The 20647-nt window shown below is 49.0% G+C and overlaps 3 protein-coding genes across 3 annotated transcripts in view; 2 read left to right on the top strand and 1 right to left on the bottom strand.

Moving 5' to 3' along the window:
• Positions 1-4676: 4676 nt before the first annotated feature.
• Positions 4677-11064, top strand: ddx20 (DEAD (Asp-Glu-Ala-Asp) box polypeptide 20; the record flags this gene model as incomplete). Its single annotated transcript, XM_083675213.1, has 11 exons — positions 4677-4872; positions 5382-5476; positions 5760-5928; positions 6236-6350; positions 6435-6577; positions 6780-6918; positions 7148-7206; positions 7333-7415; positions 7662-7767; positions 9224-9325; positions 9424-11064. The coding sequence occupies 11 exons, from the start codon at positions 4677-4679 to the stop codon at positions 10734-10736; spliced, it is 2520 nt and encodes an 839-aa protein (XP_083531339.1). The 3' UTR covers positions 10737-11064.
• Positions 11065-11820: 756 nt separating this feature from the next.
• Positions 11821-13675, top strand: LOC310808827 (D(3) dopamine receptor-like; the record flags this gene model as incomplete). Its single annotated transcript, XM_083675928.1, has 2 exons — positions 11821-12864; positions 13496-13675. 2 exons carry the CDS (start codon positions 11821-11823, stop codon positions 13673-13675), a joined length of 1224 nt encoding a protein of 407 aa, XP_083532054.1.
• A 3310-nt stretch (positions 13676-16985) lies between these two features.
• The window catches only part of kcnd3 (potassium voltage-gated channel, Shal-related subfamily, member 3), a gene marked incomplete at both ends in the record, with an annotated part of 44563 nt that continues 40901 nt past the window's right edge, over positions 16986-20647 (bottom strand). The window contains 4 exons of the mRNA XM_083675214.1: positions 16986-17160; positions 17868-18127; positions 19313-19405; positions 19741-19770. Of these exons, the coding sequence (XP_083531340.1) occupies positions 16986-17160; positions 17868-18127; positions 19313-19405; positions 19741-19770 (558 nt within the window). The remainder of the gene's footprint in view (positions 17161-17867; positions 18128-19312; positions 19406-19740; positions 19771-20647) is intronic.

Below are 20647 nucleotides of genomic sequence, written 5' to 3'. Positions count from 1 at the left end.
AGGGTCATGACCCTGGGGTTAGAGGTCAAGGAAGGGCCCAGGGGCACTGAAGGGCACAATGTCTGCAGGCTTTCACTCCAGCCAGCCACTAAAGACCTGATCCTACAGGGTAGTGACTCAGCTACCCTGCCCCTCTACATCCCTGACCCTGGCATCCCCAATCATCCCCAACCTTACCTACCAGTACCAATACCAAGAGCTCATTCTGTTAGCAGATGCCATGCAGCTGAATTAGCGGCATGCTAATATTAGGGTAGCTAGCTAGTGTTTCCCAGTTTGGTGGCTTGGGGCCTAGTGATGGGGCGTGGCCTATTCCTGCCGGGCTGCGGCTGTCTGCAGGGTGGCATGAACGCTCAACAAGGTGTTATTGGCTCACAGCACCAACAGGTGGGAACCAGTGGTCTAGCACCCATGGCTGGGGTGAAAGGATGCTGTCTCTACTGCCCTCCAGAACCTCTGGGGTTTCCCACCCCGCCCCTGGCTTTGACTGCTGCCTGGGACTTCCTGTGAAAAGGCCTTTTACGGACCAGCCAGAGCCAAGAGTTCTACTGACTAGCACAACACTGGCTAGCGGCGCGAGCGCTAGCTGCTGACTCTCGACACTTAAGGACTAAACAAGGAACTATGCTGCACAAGACGGCCCGTCTGAGGGCGACGAAGGATCGTAGTCTCGGGGTGACTTCCCTCACAGGGAGGGGAGCGTAGGTACGGGGGAGAGAGGCTACGGATCTGATTTTGACTGCCAAAGTGAAGGATTTGCCATAACGCATGGCGAAGGCCAGGATGGGACAATGTGACCGTGAGAAGAACAGTACCAGTCAAAAGTTTGGACGCACCTTCTCATTCAATGGTTTTTCTTTATTTTTTTTGTTATATTCTACGTTGTAGATTAATACTGAAGACATCAAAACTATGAAGGAACACATATGGAATTATGTAGTAAAACAAAAAAGTGTTAAACAAACCAGAATATGTTTTATATTTTACATTCTTCAAAGTAGCCACCTTTTGCTTTGATGACAGCTTTGCACACTCTTGGCAAGTTTGTGTCCAGACTTTTGACTGGTACTGTACATGTGACTGCAATGTAAACAACAACAACATATATGTACAGACGTATCTCTGAAGTCTTTTTTTATATATACAATGTTAATCTAAAAACAAAATATGACTAGATTCAGGACGACTATTCTAATCCTTATAGCCACGAGGGTATACAATGATTTACAGTAGATACATAAAGGTCAGTATATGATTATAGCTGTTTGCTATCTATGCACAATTATGAAGCATAGGTACCAGTAACAACATCTGCTATGATGATTGGGGGAAGTAATGAGGATGGGGGGAAGGTAATAATGCATATGAGTTTTTCTACAGTATTATCATATTACACTGTCTGTCTTATACTTGTCTTAAACTGGGGTAGATATGACGCCCTAACAGTAAGACCCAGTTTAATCAAACTGTCATTTACAGTACAGATGTTATCACAGGAGGACGACACCTATGGAATGCGGTCCGTCCAGGGGTACATATAGAGGCCATTATATTCCAGAAATCACACTAGCAGAAGTAACAACATCAGCAACTCACTAATACAGAAAAACACTCAGCATGACAGTTAATACTAGATATCTTACATTCGATATGGCAGTTCTGTTAATCTGTAGCGGTGTGAAATGTGTTCTTTGGTCATTAATGTATCCTACCAACTATAAAATGATTTGAGGCGGTCGGTGCACAGACCAACTGATGTAGTTTGAACAATAAAGGATAATCAGACGAAGTTATGAGTCACGAGTGAAGATGAGTGTGTCAGTGTGTCGGATATTCCTGCCATTTCAGAGTGGTTTGAATTTTATAAACATGTAGGCAGCGAAAGCATAGCAGGAGGCACAAAGTGAGGTGGCATTTGGTTTGTATCAACCTGATTCCAGAGAGAGAGAGAGAGAGAAAGAGGTAGAGAGAGAGAGAGAGAGAGAGAGAAGAGAGAGAGAGAGAGAGGGAGAGAAGGAGAATAAATGTATCACAAGACAGTAAACGCAGTAACAAGATCAAAATGGTTTAATTAATTTGACAAAATAGATATTTTCTGACTTACAGTCTACTTCAACGTACTTCATGATGGTGATGGAGAACAGCTTGTTTATGGTTACCACAGTGTGTTCCCTTTAAACTGCTGCATCGACCCTTTTCTACTATATTGCAATAATATTAAATAAAGATTAGATTAAAGATGAATCATTTAACTAATGTAATGGGAGAGGAAGGGAGGAAGGGAGGTCTGAGGAAGGGAGGTCTGAGAAAGGGAGGTCTGAGGGAAGGAGGTCTGAGAAAGGGAGGTCTGAGGGAGGGAGGTCGTAGGGAGGGAGGTCGTAGGGAGAGAGGTCGTAGGGAGGGAGGTCTGAGGGACGGAGGGAAGCCGCAAGCCAAGACAACAGAAACACTGAGCCCTCTGGGAAGGAGGGATTGTGATGCTGGAAAATGAGGGGATGAGACCTAAACGGATCAGAGAAAAGAGGAGGGATGTCTGTGTCATTGGTCATTTGCCGGCAGGTAAACTGCCTCAGTGAGGGGGCTACGACCAGGTCAGGTGAGAGGACAGAGCAGATGGCACTCAGGAGGGGAGAGAGAGAGAGAGAGAGAGAGAGAGAGAGAGAGAGAGAGCTGGCAGAGGTCTGGGCAGTGTGGAGGATGAGCTGCAGGCTTTGAACCGTAGAATAAATGTATCACAAGACAGTAAACGCAGTAACAAGATCAAAATGGCTGAAAAATACCAAACGAGATCAACTAGTCAGCAAAGTGGCCTTGCCATTGCTAACATACCTGGTTGTCAGATGCAATAGAAAAGGTGGCTCGGCTACACAAAGACAAATGTAGGCATCAGTACATGGAAGTGTTTACTCTACAGAGTGGATCATTACTGACTTGTCATTAATGACCAAAGATCATTACTGACTTAGGCCACTATTCAAACACTATAAGACCAGGGTCATTGTTTTCTCAGTTATATGGCTGGCAGAGTCAATCCAGTGTGCTTGTGTGTGTGTGTGTGTGTGTGTGTGTGTGTGCGTGTGTGTGTGTGTGTGTGTGTGTGTGTGTGTGTGTGTGTGTGTAATTCAACATCACAACTGCATGATCAGACATGCTATGAGCCAAAGATGTATCTTTCAGCAAATCTCGGGTATTTAAATACCTGGCAGAATCTAAAGGTGAATGGAAAATCAGTACAGACTTACAGCACACAACTAATAACACAAAGGGAAATGATATAGGGAGTTTAAATCTCGAAGGTAAGTCCTTCCCAGTCCGACATTAGAATAGGAAAACCGTTGGATCACAGACATTGCTGTACGATGTTTGAGTGCTGCCATCTAGTGGACAGACAGGGCACAACCATGGAGACCACTCATTAACTGATGAGGGTGTTACGGCAGCAGTGCTCTTGGTAAAGGAAGGCATTAGATCATAACAGATCAAGATATAATTAGGTGACACTTATGACACTTGAAAGTCCAATGTTGTCACATAAAAAGCAGTCCTCCCCAGCAGGAATGGGATATTATCAGCCTCTAGCTCCTGTTCTATGAATCTGACCGTGTCTGAAACTGATATTTCTCTGCTCATTTTCTCAATCTTTTTCTTCATCACTTGACTCTTCTGCTCCACTTCCTCCTTCAGTGCAGCTATCCTGTCTGCCTCATCATCTCGTAAAAACTGGTGAAGCTTCTCAAACTCCTCCTTAATCTGCCTCCCTGTGCTCCGGGCCTGGTTCTGGAGACAGCAGAGGAGAACTGATTATGATATGATATTCAAAATCCTCCCTATCAACGACACATGCATTATATGTTTTGTCATCATCACTCTTACCTCATCATGCTTAACTATTGTATAAGTTAGTTAAACTTATTTTTTTTTAAAGGCATTCAGTTTCTTCTGCAAGGAGTTCAGTGCAGTCTTGAGTTCATCCTGCAAGGAGCAATGCTGTTTTTAGTGTCTTCAAACATGTCTACATTCAAATGCATAATGAATGGGCTGTATTGTGGTATGGTGATGATTTGGGTTACCTTATCATCCTCAGCAGCTTCATCTACTGGGGAACAATCATGTGTCTTGTGTTTTTCGGAAGCCTGACGTATCAAACAGACTGGCTGTTTATCCTCCAGACCGAAGATCTTGGGTTTCTCAGTGTGCAAACTGCAGAGCACCTCAGATCCTTGTCCCCCTTATGGCCTGGAAAGCTTCACACAAGTTCTTCAAGACCAGGTTACAGGGTGGATTTTCCATGAAAGATTTATTTCCCTACACGCTGGACACTCCAGAGACCTTTTCTTTTATTTATTTTTCTTTCTGTTTCCAGAAGTCCTGCAGGCACGTTCTGCAGAGGCTATGGCTCCACATCAGGAGGACAGGATTGTTTGAGATTTCACAGCACACAGGACAGGAGAAATCATGTTCAGAGAGACAACCACGTCGACCTTCCCTACAATGGCATCAAGGTCTGACCGAGGTCAAGGTTCAGCATGCATGAACGGTCATATCTTTGAGGGATGACTGATTATGAAGAAATGACACTCCTGTACACCAGATGGCGATAACGGCAACAAAAAACATAAAGAACCACAGTTCCCTGCCGGCAACATCGCGATACCGAGATCCAGTCTGTTTGCATCATGGCTGCCTCCATGAAGAAGGCGGCCCACGATATTGAAACGCGTAAACGGACTGATGATGTTCTTCTCTCCGACGGGATCGACTTCAACTCTCTGCTGCTCTCCCAGCCGGTTCTGGACGGACTGGCGGCCTCTGGCTTCCAGAAACCGTCTCCGATCCAGCTCAAAGCCATCCCGCTGGGCCGCTGTGGACTCGGTATGCAGCCACTGACTGATCAGTCCAACACCAGATCAAATGAAATCAAGTCAAATGTTATTTGTCACCTACATCTCATACAGCCGTCATTGATAGAGTGAAATGCTTTGGGATCTGACTCCTCCGTCAACAACAGTCAACAAATCAACAAATCAACAGTACAATATAATCTAGTAATAATAAACCAGTGACAGTAGTAGTGCATAAGGGTGTAGTGTCAGTAGCAGCAGTAATAACTGTAATAATAATAACTATAGTAATACAATGTCAAGTGTCTGTAGCTGGATAGCATCCTCCTCTATGCAGGGCTAGTCCTAGCTGGATAGCATCCTCTATGCAGGGCTAGTCCTAGCTGGATAGCATCCTCCTCTGTGCAGGGATAGTCCCGGCCTTATCTAGCCCATGCTCAGGTTGTTCTGTGTGTCTATGGTTCTGTGTGTCTATGGTTCAGTTTGTCTATGGGTCTGTGCCTTCCAGCTCATGCATGTGTGTCTATGGGGTTGTTTCAGATCTGATCGTGCAGGCCAAGTCGGGCACAGGGAAGACGTGCGTGTTCTCTACCATCGCCCTGGACTCTCTGGTGCTGGAGAACGCAACCCTACAGGTGGGCATGCCAAGCGTACAGGTCTTGGAGGTCATTGTTTACAAGAGTGGGTGGGTCACCAGTCAGCCAACCAGATTCATCGATGTTGTTGTTGTTTCAACTGAAGAAGAGGCTTGGTGCTGAAGATGATGTCATAGGTTTACACAAGAGACTCGAGTAGTTTTTGCTTGTGTGAACGGCTAATATTATGTTTTGAATACCAATTGTATTTTGATACATTTTGATATATATATATATATACACTCTCATCTATCTCAAACACCCCCCTTCCCCCCTGTGACAGGTGCTGGTGCTGGCCCCCACGCGGGAGATCGCCGTGCAGATCCACTCGGTGGTGATGGCGATCGGCAGCGCCATGGAAGGCCTGGAGTGTCATGTGTTCATCGGCGGCACGGCCGTCGCCCAGGACAAGATCAGGCTCAAGAAATGTCACATCGCCGTCGGGTCGCCAGGTCAGTGGGTCAACACAGGGGTCAAGGGTCAGGGGAGGAGGAGCAGGGTGGTCAGAGAGGACATTCTGAGGATGAAACTGTAAAAATACCTTGAAACTTTTTTGAAACCGTTTTACAGCTTTGATCGTGGATATTGAGATTTCATAATTATGTTTTATTCATGTCTCTCTTTTCTTTCTCTCTCTCTCTCTCCCTCTCTGTCTCTCTCTCTCTCTCTGTCTCTCTCTCTCTCACACCCTTTCTCTTGGATGTCCTCCTGTCCTGGTGGGGTCTGTCCTGGTGGGGTCTGTCCTGGTGGGGTCTGCAGGGCGCATCAAGCAGCTGATAGAACTGGGGTTGTTGGCGACCGCCAGCGTCCGGCTGTTTGTCCTGGATGAGGCGGACAAGCTGCTGGAGGAGGGCAGCTTCCAGGACCAGATCAAGTGAGACACACACACACACACACACACACACACACACACACACCCCCCCACCCTCTAACCCCTGATGGCCTCTTGTCTCTCCAGTTGGATCTTCTCCTCTCTGCCTGTGAACAAGCAGATGCTGGCCCTCTCTGCTACCTACCCAGAATCCCTTGCCCAGCACCTCGCCCACTACATGAGGGAGCCCACCTTCGTCAGACTCAACCCCACCGACCCTGGACTCATAGGTCAGCGCTCTCAGAACAGCTGGCTCATCACAGCTTTCTCTATTTTAAACCTATCTTTCTGTCTCTCTCAGAAACACTTTATGTTGTATATTTATTTACGTTACTTGTATTGCTGAAGAACCCGTTAAGTGTTTCTGGAAGTAGAATTTCTTTCACTGATGCACATGTTTATTTTCGAGTGTGTTTTGTTGCCCCCTGTCAGGTTTAAAGCAGTACTACAAGCTGGTGCGCTCCAACGCAATGCATCATAAGGTGTTTGAGGAGAAGGTGCTTCATCTACTGGAGCTGTTTAGCAAAGTGCCTTTCAACCAAGCCCTGGTGTTCTCCAACCTGCACACCAGGTAACTGAGCTGATTTATGTGTCGTATTAAACACGTCAGAGAGTTGTAGGACTTTAAACTAAGCCATATTTGGTTGCTAACTATCCAACATAAGATGAGCTGATTTTGTTATTTGGGTGAACTACCCATTTGTGTGTGTGTGTGTGTGTGTGTGTGTGTGTGTGTGTGTGTGTGTGTGTGTGTGTGTGTGTGTGTGTGTGTGTGTGTGTGTGTGTGTGTATTCCCACAGGGCTCAGCACCTAGCAGATATCCTTTCCTCAAAGGGCCTGCCTGCAGTCTGCATCTCAGGTGAGAGGGGCTTCACAGCCTGCAGGGGGCGCTGTAGTAGTGGAGCTGGGCCTGAGAGGCCACCAGATGTTTGTGTTTGATGTGATATAACCTTATCTGATGTGATCATGTCCTGTGTGGTATCAGGTGGTCTGACCCAGGACCAGAGGCTGGAGGCCATGTCCAAACTGAAGCAGTACCAGTGTAGAGTCCTCATCTCCACTGACCTGGTGAGTGTACACAGTTACACACACACACACACACACACACACACACAACCGCCACCACCACCTCCGTTCCCCACCCCAACTCACTCACTTCATCCCCCCACATCCCCCCTTATCTCACCCATAGCTAAGTGTCAACAGCCTGCTGAAAATACGTCTTCTCTTTCCCCGTCTACTCCTCCTCTCTGTGTCTCTCTCTCTCTCTCTCTCTCTCTCTCTGTTCTCTCTCTCTCTCTGCCCCCCCCCCAGACATCCAGAGGTATAGATGCAGAGAAGGTGAACCTGGTGATAAACCTGGACGTTCCTCAGGACTGGGAGACGTACATGCATCGTATTGGACGGGCCGGCCGCTTCGGTGAGCCCCGCCCCTCCCCCCTCTGTGTGGTTGCCATAGTAACGGCCAGTCTAAAATCATGACACGAGTGTTCGTACTCCAGAGTGTCTGCAGGCCCACAAGGTCACACACTGCTTAATGAGGGGGGGAGGGGGAGGGAGGGAGGGAAAGAAAGGGGAGGCAGGAGAGAGGGGGAGGGAGGGAGAAGGAGAGGGGTGGAGAGAGGGAGAGAGGGAAAGAGAGAGAGACTCGTGGGGCAGAGGAAAAACTCTTGGGGTTGTCATGACAACCATGGGGCTGGTTGTCAGAGCTCCTGTTTTACCTCTCTCTGTTGCTCTTTGTAACTATACTACACACACACACTCTCACACACACACTCTCACTCTCACACACACACACATTTACATTTACATTTTAGACATTTAGCAGACGCCTTTATCCGACTTACAACAAGTACATTTGTCTAAGTAAGTGAATCATCTATAGATCAGTCATCATAGGAGAAACAATGCTATCTAATCTATGCTAGGACCAGGGGCCGTTGGCATTCACAATGCTAGAAGAAGGAAGAATTGCTTTTTTTTATTTTTTATTTTATTTACAGTAGCGAAACTGTCCAGGGGGGTAGTGGGGATGAACAGGTCTTTAGGAGGGACAGTCAAGATGTCGTCTGAAGAGATGGGTCCTCAGTCTATGGCGGAAGATAGGTAGTGACTCTGCAGTCCTGACAGCAGTGGGAAGCTCGTTCCACCAGCGGGGCGCCAGGACAGTGAAAAGCTGTGACCGAATAGTGCGACTACTGCATCCACGTAGAGGTGGTGGTGCCAGGCGGCCAGCCGAGGTGGAAGGATTGAATTTTGGAATGGTCCTAAGAAGCTTTAGCAGCTGATGCAGAGGAGGTGTAGTTGAGGAGGAGAGAGAGAAGGTCGAAGACAAGGTCGAGCTGATTGGCAGTTCCAAAGTCCTCCCGTGACCAGTGAGGGTGTGGTCAGTGAGGTCGTGGTCAGTGAGGTCGTGGTCAGTTGAGCATGGTGGGTAGATTAGGAGGGGGGGGGGGTAGCATTTGTGTGTTCTCCTGAGGGATGGAATAACAGGAATGGGGAGAAAGCACATTGTGATATTTGCCGGTATAGAGAGAGAGAGAGAGAGAGGATTTGTGGGCAATACAAGATGTAAGTAGCGCTCAATACACTCAGAGTAGTGAAAAAATTATCAAATAGAATAAAAATACTGAGTAGTTTGGCCTTCCTCTCAGGCCTTCCTCGAAGCACTCCACAGATTGATTCCTTTGTCTTCGTGTAAGGAGGCTGTCGTGCAAGCACGCACACACACACACACACACACACACACACACACACACACACACACACACACACACACACTCTCTTGCTTACACACACTCACACACTCTCTCTCACACACACTCACCCTCACACACACTCTCTCTCAATCGGTCCTCATGGTCTCTTTGTCCCAGGTACTCAGGGGCTGGCGGTGACCTACTGTTGCCATGGAGAGGAGGAGAACAAGATGATGGCCATCGCTCAGAAGTGCAGCCTGAGTCTTTGTGCTCTACCAGGTAAGGGGGGGGAGGGGGGGGGGGGCAGAATACCACGCTCTAACATCAGTACTGATCACAGTACTGACATCAGTACTGAACCCTAATCTCTCTGTCAGACCCCCTAGAGCCTGGCCTAATGCAGGAGCCCTGTGACTGGGACATCACCGTGGAGGCCCCCACACCAGGGACTCGCCTCCAGGTCTTCCCCAAGACGGAGAAGAAGAAGCGGGTCAAGGCTGAAGCTCCAGCCCCTAAACCCTCGAGGTACCAGGACCCCGGCCCTGTCCACCCAGAGAACGCTGACCCCAGCGGGTCTAGAAAGAGCCGTCACACAGCCGGACCTGGGTCCGAACCTGGGACCAAGGTCGGAGGGACCCCCAAAAAGGCTCCCACTGCCCTGGATGTCCTTCTACCCGCTCCTGGTGCTTCAGCAGGCCCCGGGGCCTCTCTGGGTCCCTCCCGTAAGGAGATGCAGGACGCCCTGCCCAAGATCCCTCCTCTCAGCTCCTTCAAGAGTCAGGGGTCAGGGTTCATGACCTTCCAGGAGGCGGAGCTCGACTTCCAGAGCTTCATCACAGAGGGGCTGGGGAGGTCGGTGGAGGTCATCCGACAGTTCAGAGGGGAGGAGTCACACGATGAGTCACACATGCTGCCCAACGACGACAACCCGCTCACACACACTCACACACTGCGGGACGGAGGGCGTCCGCAAGCACACACACAGCTCCCCGTCAAGACGAACTCTGACCTTTCACCTTTGGACTCCACCTCCGGCGGGTCAAGCTCTGGCTCTGACATGGAAATGGACCGGCAGGCTGACGAGTCGCAGCTGAGCTCGGCAGATCAGACGAGAGGTGTAGAGCACAGAACAGTCCCTCAGATTCAGACTCAAGCAGGGCATGGTTCCACGGCCGTCAAACCGAAGCCTGCTTCCACCAAAGCCCACTCTACACCCTACCCTCCCCATCCTAGCCACCAGAGGGGCTCCCGACCAGAGGGGAGAGCGCCGGTCTCTAAGGCCAGAGATGGTGAGCCTTCGGTGGGCAGGGCGGGAGGCAAAGAGGCCTGGGAGAGGGGGCCAGGAATGAAGGGCAGGGAGGACTGGAGGGCTGCAGGGAAACAGATGAAGAAGGAAACCAAGAGAGAGGTTCTGGATGAGGGCAGAAGAAAGGGGCCTGAGAAGAGAGGGAAGGAGAACAAGAGAGGCAGGGATGGAGTGAGTGAGGAAGAGGAGGATATGGAGGAGGAGGAGGAGGAGGAGGGGAGTTATGAGGGTTACTGGAGGGCCTACTACAGAGCTTGGGAGGAGTACTACGCCTCTATGTCCCCCTCTCACCACCAGGGTTACCATGGCTACCATGCGGCCCAAAGCTGGATGGCTGCCTACCGCATGAACACTGTGTACATGGAGGAACTGCTCAAGCACTGACCCACCTGACTCAGGTATACAGCTACTGTCCACTTCTGATATATGACGACTTATTACTGTCCTAAATGTGTGGGAGAAGGCAGATGTCTGGAGAATGTAAAATAACTGTATTTGAATTGGAACATATCCAATTTGCACTCATCAGCAGTTGAGTATCTGAAAGGAGAGATATTTAAGTCCATTCCTGATCAGCTGATTTTGACAGATTTTGGATGTAAAAAAATGTTATTGTTTTGTAAATAAATGCATACCTGTATTGTGCATTTTTTTGTTATTTACGTTTCTATTAAAGAGATTATAGATTCTATTAAAGAGATACCTTTCTGTGTCTGATGTATTACCTGAATGACATTCTGACTTGACGTTCGCATGGCATAGAGTCATTGCCATCTTTAGACACCATCTTTAGGAGACCTCTTTACTGCAGATTAATCAGCTCAACAACCCTCAACAATGCCCTCAGAAAGCCTTCAAGGTCGCACTGAGTCAACAATAGACTGACCTTGATTTCACACCAATCAACAACTGCTCATCCAATCAGGATGAGGACAGAAGCAGTAGCTGAGTATTCCACTCAACAACAGGCTGCACACTAATTGACCAATTCACCATACTGACATGTGACAGGAGCTACCCTCCTCACTGATCAATCTGAACTAGTCCATTTGGTCCGTTTTGCGTTGTGAGTCCAGGTCGGTTGAGTAGGACGGCTGTAGTCATGAACGACTTGGACCAGGAATGGAAGTGAGTGAGTGAGTGAGTGAGTGAAATATAGGCAGGCTATTGATGAAAGCACATATAATCTAACATCAGATCTATCCGTCCGTTTTCATCCTGCCTATTTGAGGAGGATAATGAGGTCCATCGTTTCACAGGCAGGTGAGTGGTTCTTGTATGCGCAGCGAGGATAATAGGAACGGAACAGATTGGATTCATATTGACTAAATGTCTGGCTCCCAAGTGACGCAGGTATGCCGGTGTGATAGCAAGGACGACAGAGAGAAACGCGCAGTGAAAGGAGAACGACTTTGACCCGCTGTACAGTTCACACCAAGATGAAACGCTGCGCTACAGATCCACAGTGATGGACACGGTTTTGGACACGACATGGAACGAAACCACAGCTTACAGCGAGACACTCGTGGACACCATGTTTCTCGTGTTTAACTGTCTGGTGTTGAGCCTGGTGTTTCTCCTGGGTCTGCCGGGGAATCTGCTGGTGTGCTGGGTGGTGTTCAGAAACAGGAGTTTGCAGACTCCGAACAACGCGCTTCTGGTCAACTTGGCTGCCAGCGATCTTGTGAAATGTTCCGTGGACACCCCTCTCTTCCTCTTTTCCGTCCTGTGGGACGGGAGACACCGGGAGGTGTCGGTGCTAATGTGCGCCCTGCAGCAGTTCACCTATGCGCTCTGCAGCTGCGTCCAGCTGCTCACTCTGGTCAGCATCAGCGTGGAGCGGTTTCAGGCCATCGCTTTCCCGTTCCACACCGACAAACGGAAGGCAAGAATTTGGATTTGGATCCCGTCTATCTGGGCATGCGGGCTCCTCTTGGCGATCCTCTCTCTGACTCTGTCCAAACAGGCTGTGTTTTACATGATGTGCCGCCGAGACGGCCAGGAGCATTCCTACGAGAATGAGTATCAACATTCGGATCCGTTCGGTGTTTACGTTTTGGTGCCCGTGTGGGGATGCTGCGTGATTCTGATCGTTATCCATTACGCGCGGATTTTTAAAGTGGTCAGGCAGCACAGCAGGAAAGTATTCGACAGCGGGATCCAGCTGAGGCCGTCCGTAGCCAAGCACATCTGGACCTGGCACAGTTTCTCAGCTTCAGCTCCGGTATGCTCGTTCAGATCTTTCTCGGCGGCGGGACAGTCAGGATGCCCGCAGCCCACTCGATGCGCGGTCATCACCGTGTCCGAAGCCACCTCGTCCCACTGCGTCACGGAGAAACCTCCGGAGATCGTGGGGGCCGTGTGTCTCCTGACCCCCACCGCCAGAGAGCTAGGGAAGAAGAGGGTGGAAGGGAAACTGGCCCAGCGCCTGGGGTACATCATCATCGCTTTCACACTCTTCTGGATCCCCTTGGTTGTGACTATGCTGTTGGACTTCATAGACAGTGACTCAGTGAGTAGGCCTATATGTGCATATGATAAATGGTGGAGGATGACACTATGAATTTAATCTATAATATATTAGTTTGGTTATTTGATATGTGATAGTTAATGTTTTATCAATTTACCACAGAAGAATGTACACAGGTGCCCCACTGAACCTTTTTTAAGTGAGCCATAAGTTCAATGGTTTTGAAGTAAAATATAATCACCTCTTCTTATAATAAGAAGTTTCGTGGCCTAGGGTGGTCCAGTGGTCTAGCACCATGGCCTACAATGCACATATATTCCCATGTCGGCATGGGTTAGAACCCGGCCCATGCCCTGCCCTCTCCTCCTTACTTTCCTGTCTCTCTCCACTGTCTCTATTCAAGAGTGTACCACACTATCCTAAAAAAGAAAAGAAGTTTCAATTATGTGGATGTCGTCTTTTTCTCTGCTTTTGTTTACAACATGATCATGACAAAGCAGTCAGCGTTCTCTCTCTCTCTCTCTCTCTCTCTCTCTCTGTCTCTCTCTCTCTCTGCCTCTCTCTCTCTCTCCTTCTCTCTCTGTCGGTCTCTGTCTCTCTCTCTCTCTCTGCCTCTCTCTCCCTCTCTCTCTGTCGGTCTCTGTCTCTGTCTCTCTCTCTCTCTGGTTGTCAGGTTGTCAGGGAGATGGAGACCACGGCCATGGTGCTGACCTCCATCCCAGCCGCTATGGACCCCCTCATCTACACAATGGTCACTCGCCAGTTCCGCTCTGAGTTCAGCAAGCTGCTCTCCTCCGTACCTGGCTGCTGCCCCCCAACCCCCAGCTGCTGCCCCCCCACCCCCCCCGGCTAAGGTGCTGAGAGGCCAGAGAGAAGCTTGTTTTGACTGTGGAGGAAAGCAGAAACACGCACACACACACACACACACACACACACACACACACACACACACACACACACACACACACACACACACAGGTGTCTCCCCCCCCGCCCCACACACACACACCCAAAGCAGAGGATACACAGACAGAGTCGAAGACGTCCACAATGTTTGTATTTGTGGCAGATATAGATCTTTTATCAGGCGTTTTCACAGTCAGGACACAAGACAAGGTCATAAATAATATCCAACACATGACAGGATACACAGCAGTAGTCTAAACAACCACAGAAGTCAAAGGAGGGGAAGAGAAGAGTGAAAGAGAGAGAGAGAGACTGAGCCAAGGAAAAGACGAGTAAGGAGAGAGAGAGAGAGAGAGAGTGAAAAACAAAAAAAGAGAGACCAACACGATCACAGACCTCCGTTTCTATCATTTGTAAAAAGAATACAATGATTCGACACTTTGAGGGTGTGACCCGACCTCGGCCATTTTGAAACAGAAAAATCAACTTGTGACAACACCTCTGGAACTCAGCCTTGTTTCAGACCCCTGCTACAGCTAACAGACTAAAGTATTGTTGATGCCAGACGTAGGCCTAATGCTGTATGAAGTCAATATGTACCGTATAACCGCTCTTAAAAGGTTGTGATTGGTCTTTTTCTCTACTTCCTTCTCTCAGTGAATAAGGTACGTCTTCCTCTCAAGAATCAGTCATAGACGCTCTGCCTGTCTGTGCTTGTTTTCTGCATTAGCCTAATCTATGCTAAATGCTAATACTGAGTCTGGAGAGTGAGGGCCACCTGAATAATACATGATTAAGTACTAAATGAGTGATACCAGTGTTTGCGAAGGCAGCACGGTCCTAAATGAGCAGTACCATGGATTCTGGTCAGAGGATCTGATCCAACGGACCCTTCTGGCTCACGAGGTTGACACCATCCCTTCAGTCAGTGTGAGCTACACTGGACTTCGCGGTGATACTCGATCCACAGGTGCTGGGGTCCTGGGTGTGTGCTCTCTGTCGCCCCCTGGAGGTCACAGGTCTGGTCCTCACAGGAGCCATAGTGTCTGCTGGTTTTCTCTCCGAATGAGGGACTGATTTAGACAAATATGCACACTTATTGACCAATCAGTGGTATTAAGTAGTAAATAAGAGGAGATACCCAGCAGACATGATGGCCCCCCGAGTCGCATGCCTCTGGAGTCGCATTAGATTCAACTCATATTCCAGGTGGTCCTCTGTGGTCCTCTGTGGCTCAGTTGGTAGAGCATGGCGCTAACAACGCTTAGGTTGGGGGTTTGATTCCCGCTGGGACCATATATACTGAAAAATGTATGCACTCACTGTGATGTAAGTCACTTTGGATAAAAGCGTCAGCTAAATGGCATATATTATTCCTAGAGCTGTTTGACCCAGAATAGTGGTTAAGAGGAAACAGACCAATGAGATGAGAGAACTCAGAGGTAAGCTGGGTTAGGAGTCAGGGGTCACGGGGTCACGGGGTCAGGGGGTGTGAGTTAAAGGTGGGACTACAGGTTAGGGGCTAGTGCTGTTTGGTGTTATGGCCAGTGTGAACTGTAAGGTGTGGGGGTCAGTGATGAGGGGTGGGTGTTAGGAGGTCAGGGTAGAGTTAGGGTACGGGCTCGTGTTTTGGGGTAAAGACAGAACAACATTTGGACTAGTTGGCAGAGATCCACGGGCGGGTCGCCCCGGGTCCTCTTCCATGCCTCAGTGGTCACCATGACGACAGATGTCCCAGGTTTCAAGTTCTCCAGAAATAAATAAAATCTAAAGACCAAGAATGTCTGGGGAGAAACACTGAAGGTGACAAAAAAGTACAAACACCAAGAGTTCCACGTAGAGAGAGAGAGTGTACACACACACACACACACACACACACACACACCCAACAACTTAGAAAAATGCCCGCTGAGTTCTGGGGGGAGAAAACGTTCACGACTAAAACAATTACCGTACCGAAAGCATATTATTCACACAGAGGGGAGGGGTACAGGACAACAACGAGAGAGAGAGAGAGAGAGAGAGAGAGAGAGAGAGAGAGGACAGCTTCACTGGCTCTGCCAAACAATGGCCAAATATTACAAAATATTCTATTAACAATATTCACAAATAACTCAGGCTCAGGACAGATCCATGTCAGAAATTCTCAGCAAATACCTTGTGCTTTTAGTTCGATGTGGTTTGAGTTAAAATATCACCTTTTTTTGGTTTTGTGGTCAGAGAATTAAATGTCGAGGTCCATTGGACTTCTAGAGCCCCAAAGAAAAGCAAAAGGAGAACAAAATAAATAAATAATAATTTGACTCAAACGAAACAGGCACATATTGTTTAAAAGGCTTCCAGCTGAGAATTTTGGACAAAAATGTGTACAGGAACCCAGAGTGGCAGCTAGTCAAAGATACTGGATGAGAACCACAGACACGTCCAGGAGAGCTAAACTACACAGAGTTCCTTGCTCAAACTCACATCCACGCACACACACACACACACGCACACACACACACACACGCACGCGCACACGCACACACACACACACACAGAGACAAACACACTTTCACAAATATGAAGCCCACTAGTATCTCCGTCACAAACACACCTACTATTGTATTACTCTTCAAAGATTTTTCACTAGTGGAATAAAACTGTACCTGAAAAAAATTATAATTTTGAATCATGATATATTAATCTATCAAGATAGATAAGTGGACCAAAATGACACAAAACTTAACAAAACAAAGGATAGCCAAACCAGAGGAACAGAGTTTGTGATTAGTCTAACAGTATATTCTGCTTGTTTTTCTTCTGATCCGTTTTGTTCTGCTGCTATAAAGACCTCACTGTCTTCACGCTTGTGTTCTTTCATATCCTCAGAACTCATTGCACTTTTATTTAATCCTCTCTCTCACGCACGCACGCACGCACGCACGCACGCACGCACGCACAAACACACACGCTTTCTCCATTTCTACAGGGAGTCTGTGTCATTACAGTACGTCTCCACCAGAGGGCAGGCTCTTCCATGGCCAGTCTGTGACTGAATGTCTCTTCCTCCACTCCTCTGTCCGTCTGAGTCATCCGTCCGTCCCTCTGTCTGTCTGCATGATTCTGTCCATCCGTCCGTCCCTCTGTCTGTCTGCATGATTCTGTCCATCCGTCTGTCCCTCTGTCTGTCTGCATGATTCTGTCCATCCGTCCGTCCGTCCGTCCGTCTGTCCGTCCGTCTGTCTGTCAGTCGGCGCGTCCGTCTGCTCCCACTCTCACAGCGCAGACACCTTCACAACGTTCTGAAGGGCGGGGCCTGGCGGCGGGTGGGCGTCGCCCTCGGGAGTGGTTGCCGGGGGCGTGGGGATGCTGATGATCGCCGTGGTGATCTGGCTGCCCTGGCAGTTGAGACGGGATGGCTCGTCCACACGCATGTTGAGACTGGAGCGACTGAAGAGAGGGAGGGAGGGAGGGGGGGGAGGGAGGGAGGGAGGGAGGGGGGGGAGGGAGGGAGGGAGGGAGGGGGGGGGAGAGAGGGAGGGAGGGAGGGGGAGAGAGAGAGAGAGAGAGAGAGAGAGAGAGAGAGAGAGAGAGAGAGAGAGACAGAGAGAAAAAGGATGTGTCATGGGGGGGAGAGAGGGAGGGGGGGGAGGGAGGGGGGGGGAGAGAGGGAGGGAGGGGGGGAGAGGGAGGGAGGGGGCGGGGGGAGGGAGGGAGGGAGGGAGGGGGGGGGAGAGGGAGGGAGGGAGGGGGGGGAGGGAGGGAGGGAGGGAGGGGGAGAGAGAGAGAGAGAGAGAGAGAGAGAGAGAGAGAGAGAGAGAGAGACAGAGAGAAAAAGGATGTGTCATGTCAATGAGAATTTGTCCTAAATGGACTTACCTTGTTAAATACATCAATCAATAAAACGACTGTTCCATTAACTCAGGACATTTTCACTGCTCAACAACATGGTTTTATCCAACTGACCATCAGGACTGGATGGTCGATTTCATAAATGTCAACGGTTGAGTTGTACTAGATTCATATCAGAAATGTAACACCATAGCTGATGGACTAGGTTCGTCTGATCCAAGATCAGTAGGCCGAATGTTACCTCTGATACAACATGAACTTGCTTTAGCCATGAATCTGACCCCAGGCCAGTGCTTAGCGCTCACCTGGTGCTGAGGGGCTGGATGTGGATGGTGCTGAGCTCGTGCAGGCTGTGCAGGTGTGTGTGTGTGAGGGGGTGTGTGTGTGTTCCCGCAGGTGCGCTGGAGTTGGATAAAGGGGCGTGGTTTCTCTTTGATCGGCGGGAGCAGCAGGTGCCGGTCACGCCCTCTTGGCTGGAGAGGGAGGGGCTTCGAGACGGGTAGCTCTGTAGCGCCCCCTCTAGGTAGCTCTGCTCATAACACTGCTCATCCACAAACTCATGGTTCTACAGAGGGGGAGGGGGGAGAAGAGGGGAGGTGGAGGGGAGGTGGAGGGGAGGGAGAAACAGGGGAGGGGAGGGGAGGGGAGAGAACGGGGGAGGGGAGGGAGAAACAGGGGAGGGGTGGGGAGGGGAAGGAGAAACGGGAGGAGAGGGGAAGGGAGAGAACAGGGGAGGGGAGTGGAGAGAACATCAGAAAATACGTACTTAACAAAATATCAGCTTTTATGCAATAAACATTTCAAAAATATTTACAAGCCATTGATTTCACTGTGACATATTTTCAGAGAAATGTACTGTAATATTCATGTCAAAATGTTATGAACTTTTATTAAATTATTTTTAATTGCATTGTTTAAAGATTATTTGATGGTCTCCATTCTCCACAATAAGAAAGTGAGCATGCTGATTGTTCCTGGTATAATAATTATATTGGATGTGCCTATTGGATGCATTCTTTCTTTAATTGTATTTTCACATTTTTGCATGATCACCAGTTTAACATGATTGTACGAGTAGTACAATAGTAGGAACTGTGAACATGTCTGGTTATGTTTCAGTAGTAGGAACTGTGAACATGTCTGGTTATGTTTCAGTGGTAGGTGGAGTGAACATGTTTCAGTGGTAGGTGGAGTGAACATGTTTCAGTGGTAGGTGGAGTGAACATGTTTCAGTGGTAGGGGGTGTGGTGGTTATGTGTCTGTGGTAGGGGGTGTGGTGGTTATGTGTCTGTGGTAGGGGGTGTGGTGGTTATGTGTCTGTGGTAGGGGGTGTGGTGGTTATGTGTCTGTGGTAGGGGGTGTGGTGGTTATGTGTCTGTGGTAGGGGGTGTGGTGGTTATGTGTCTGTGGTAGGGGGTGCGGTGGTTATGTTTCAGTGGTAGGGGGTGTGGTGGTTATGTGTCTGTGGTAGGGGGTGTGGTGGTTATGTTTCAGTGGTAGGGGGTGTGGTGGTTATGTGTCTGTGGTAGGGGGTGTGGTGGTTATGTTTCAGTGGTAGGGGGTGTGGTGGTTATGTGTCAGTGGTAGGGGGTGCGGTGGTTATGTGTCTGTGGTAGGGGGTGTGGTGGTTATGTGTCTGTGGTAGGGGGTGTGGTGGTTATGTGTCTGTGGTAGGGGGTGTGGTGGTTATGTGTCTGTGGTAGGGGGTGTGGTGGTTATGTGTCTGTGGTAGGGGGTGCGGGGGACTCACGGTGGTCTTCTCCAGGCAGTGCAGCAGGTGGTGGTGTTGGCTCTCTAATAGAGACGTACACTTGCTGAGCTGCTGTTCCTCCTCAATGGAGCTCTGAAACACACACACACACACACGCACACGCACACGCACACACACACACACACACACACACACACACACACACACACACACACACACACACACACAGATATATTTGAGTGAAATGCGTGTGTGTGTGTGTTTAGTAGGTGTGTGTGTGTTTAGTAGGTGTGTGTGTGTGTGTGTTTAGTAGGTGTGTGTGGGTTTAGTAGGTGTGTGTGGGTTTAGTAGGTGTGTGTGTGTGTTTAGTAGGTGTGTGTGTGTGTTTAGTAGGTGTGTGTGTGTGTGTTTAGTAGGTGTGTGTAGGTTTAGTAAGTGTGTGTGTGTGTGTGTGAGCTGGCACTTACCTGGTCTGAAAGGTTCATCTTGTAAGGTAGCTGCTTCAGAGAGAGGAGACAGAAGCACATGCAGGCACAGTTTTTAAATGTGGCTGCAGCTTTTCACACCACCACAGTCATGTCAATCAGAAACCCTGGCCAGCGCTTTTCTACCGAGCCAGAGATCTCAGACCAACCAGAGAACTGCAGACAACATGTCAACACAGCCCAGTTCACAAACACACAGATCTCAGACCAACCAGAGAACTGCAGACAACATGTCAACACAGCCAGTTCACAAACACCCAGAAATATCCACTCAGACACGTTTCCCCCATTTCGTTGGTTCCTCTCTGAGTATCGCCAGTGACAAGTTAAAGAGTTGTTTTGCTGTGTTTACGCTCTCGCCTGTGTGTGTGTGTGTGTGTGTGTGTGTGTGTGAGAGCTCTTTCTCCTACGCTGGTTGGCTGGGACACGATGCGCAGCGCGGTGAGTCAGACAGTGAGTGGGCTATGGCAGTCTGCCCTGGGGGGCCAGGAGCCCGCGGGGGGAACTGAGGACCAGGGCAAACAGCTTGGGGGACCTCCGAAGACCTACATATCTGCTCACATGTGCTCCATATTCAGAACTTGTCATTTGTATCGCAGAGTATGTTATTAATAACTTTTTTATGGTTATTTTTTGGACTCGGGCAGTCCCACACATGTCCTTTTTTATTGGATAGAGATAGTAGAGAAAGACAGGAAGGAAGGAGGAGCATGGACTGGATTCGAAGCCATGCCAAATATGGGCATATATGTGCACTGTAGGCCGTGGTGCTGGACCCCTGGACCACCCAGGCCACAACAGAGTACGTTACTTTAATCTAACAAATGACTGACGAGGCCACGAGGAGATGGGAGGGAAGAGGCTTCTGAAAGTCAATGTTTACTGGTAT

Source organism: Argentina silus (assembly GCF_951799395.1).
Source record: "Argentina silus genome assembly, chromosome: 8".
Classification (NCBI taxonomy): domain Eukaryota; kingdom Metazoa; phylum Chordata; class Actinopteri; order Argentiniformes; family Argentinidae; genus Argentina; species Argentina silus.
Note: the sequence above shows the minus strand (reverse complement) of the source record. Positions and strands in the feature narration are given on the sequence as shown.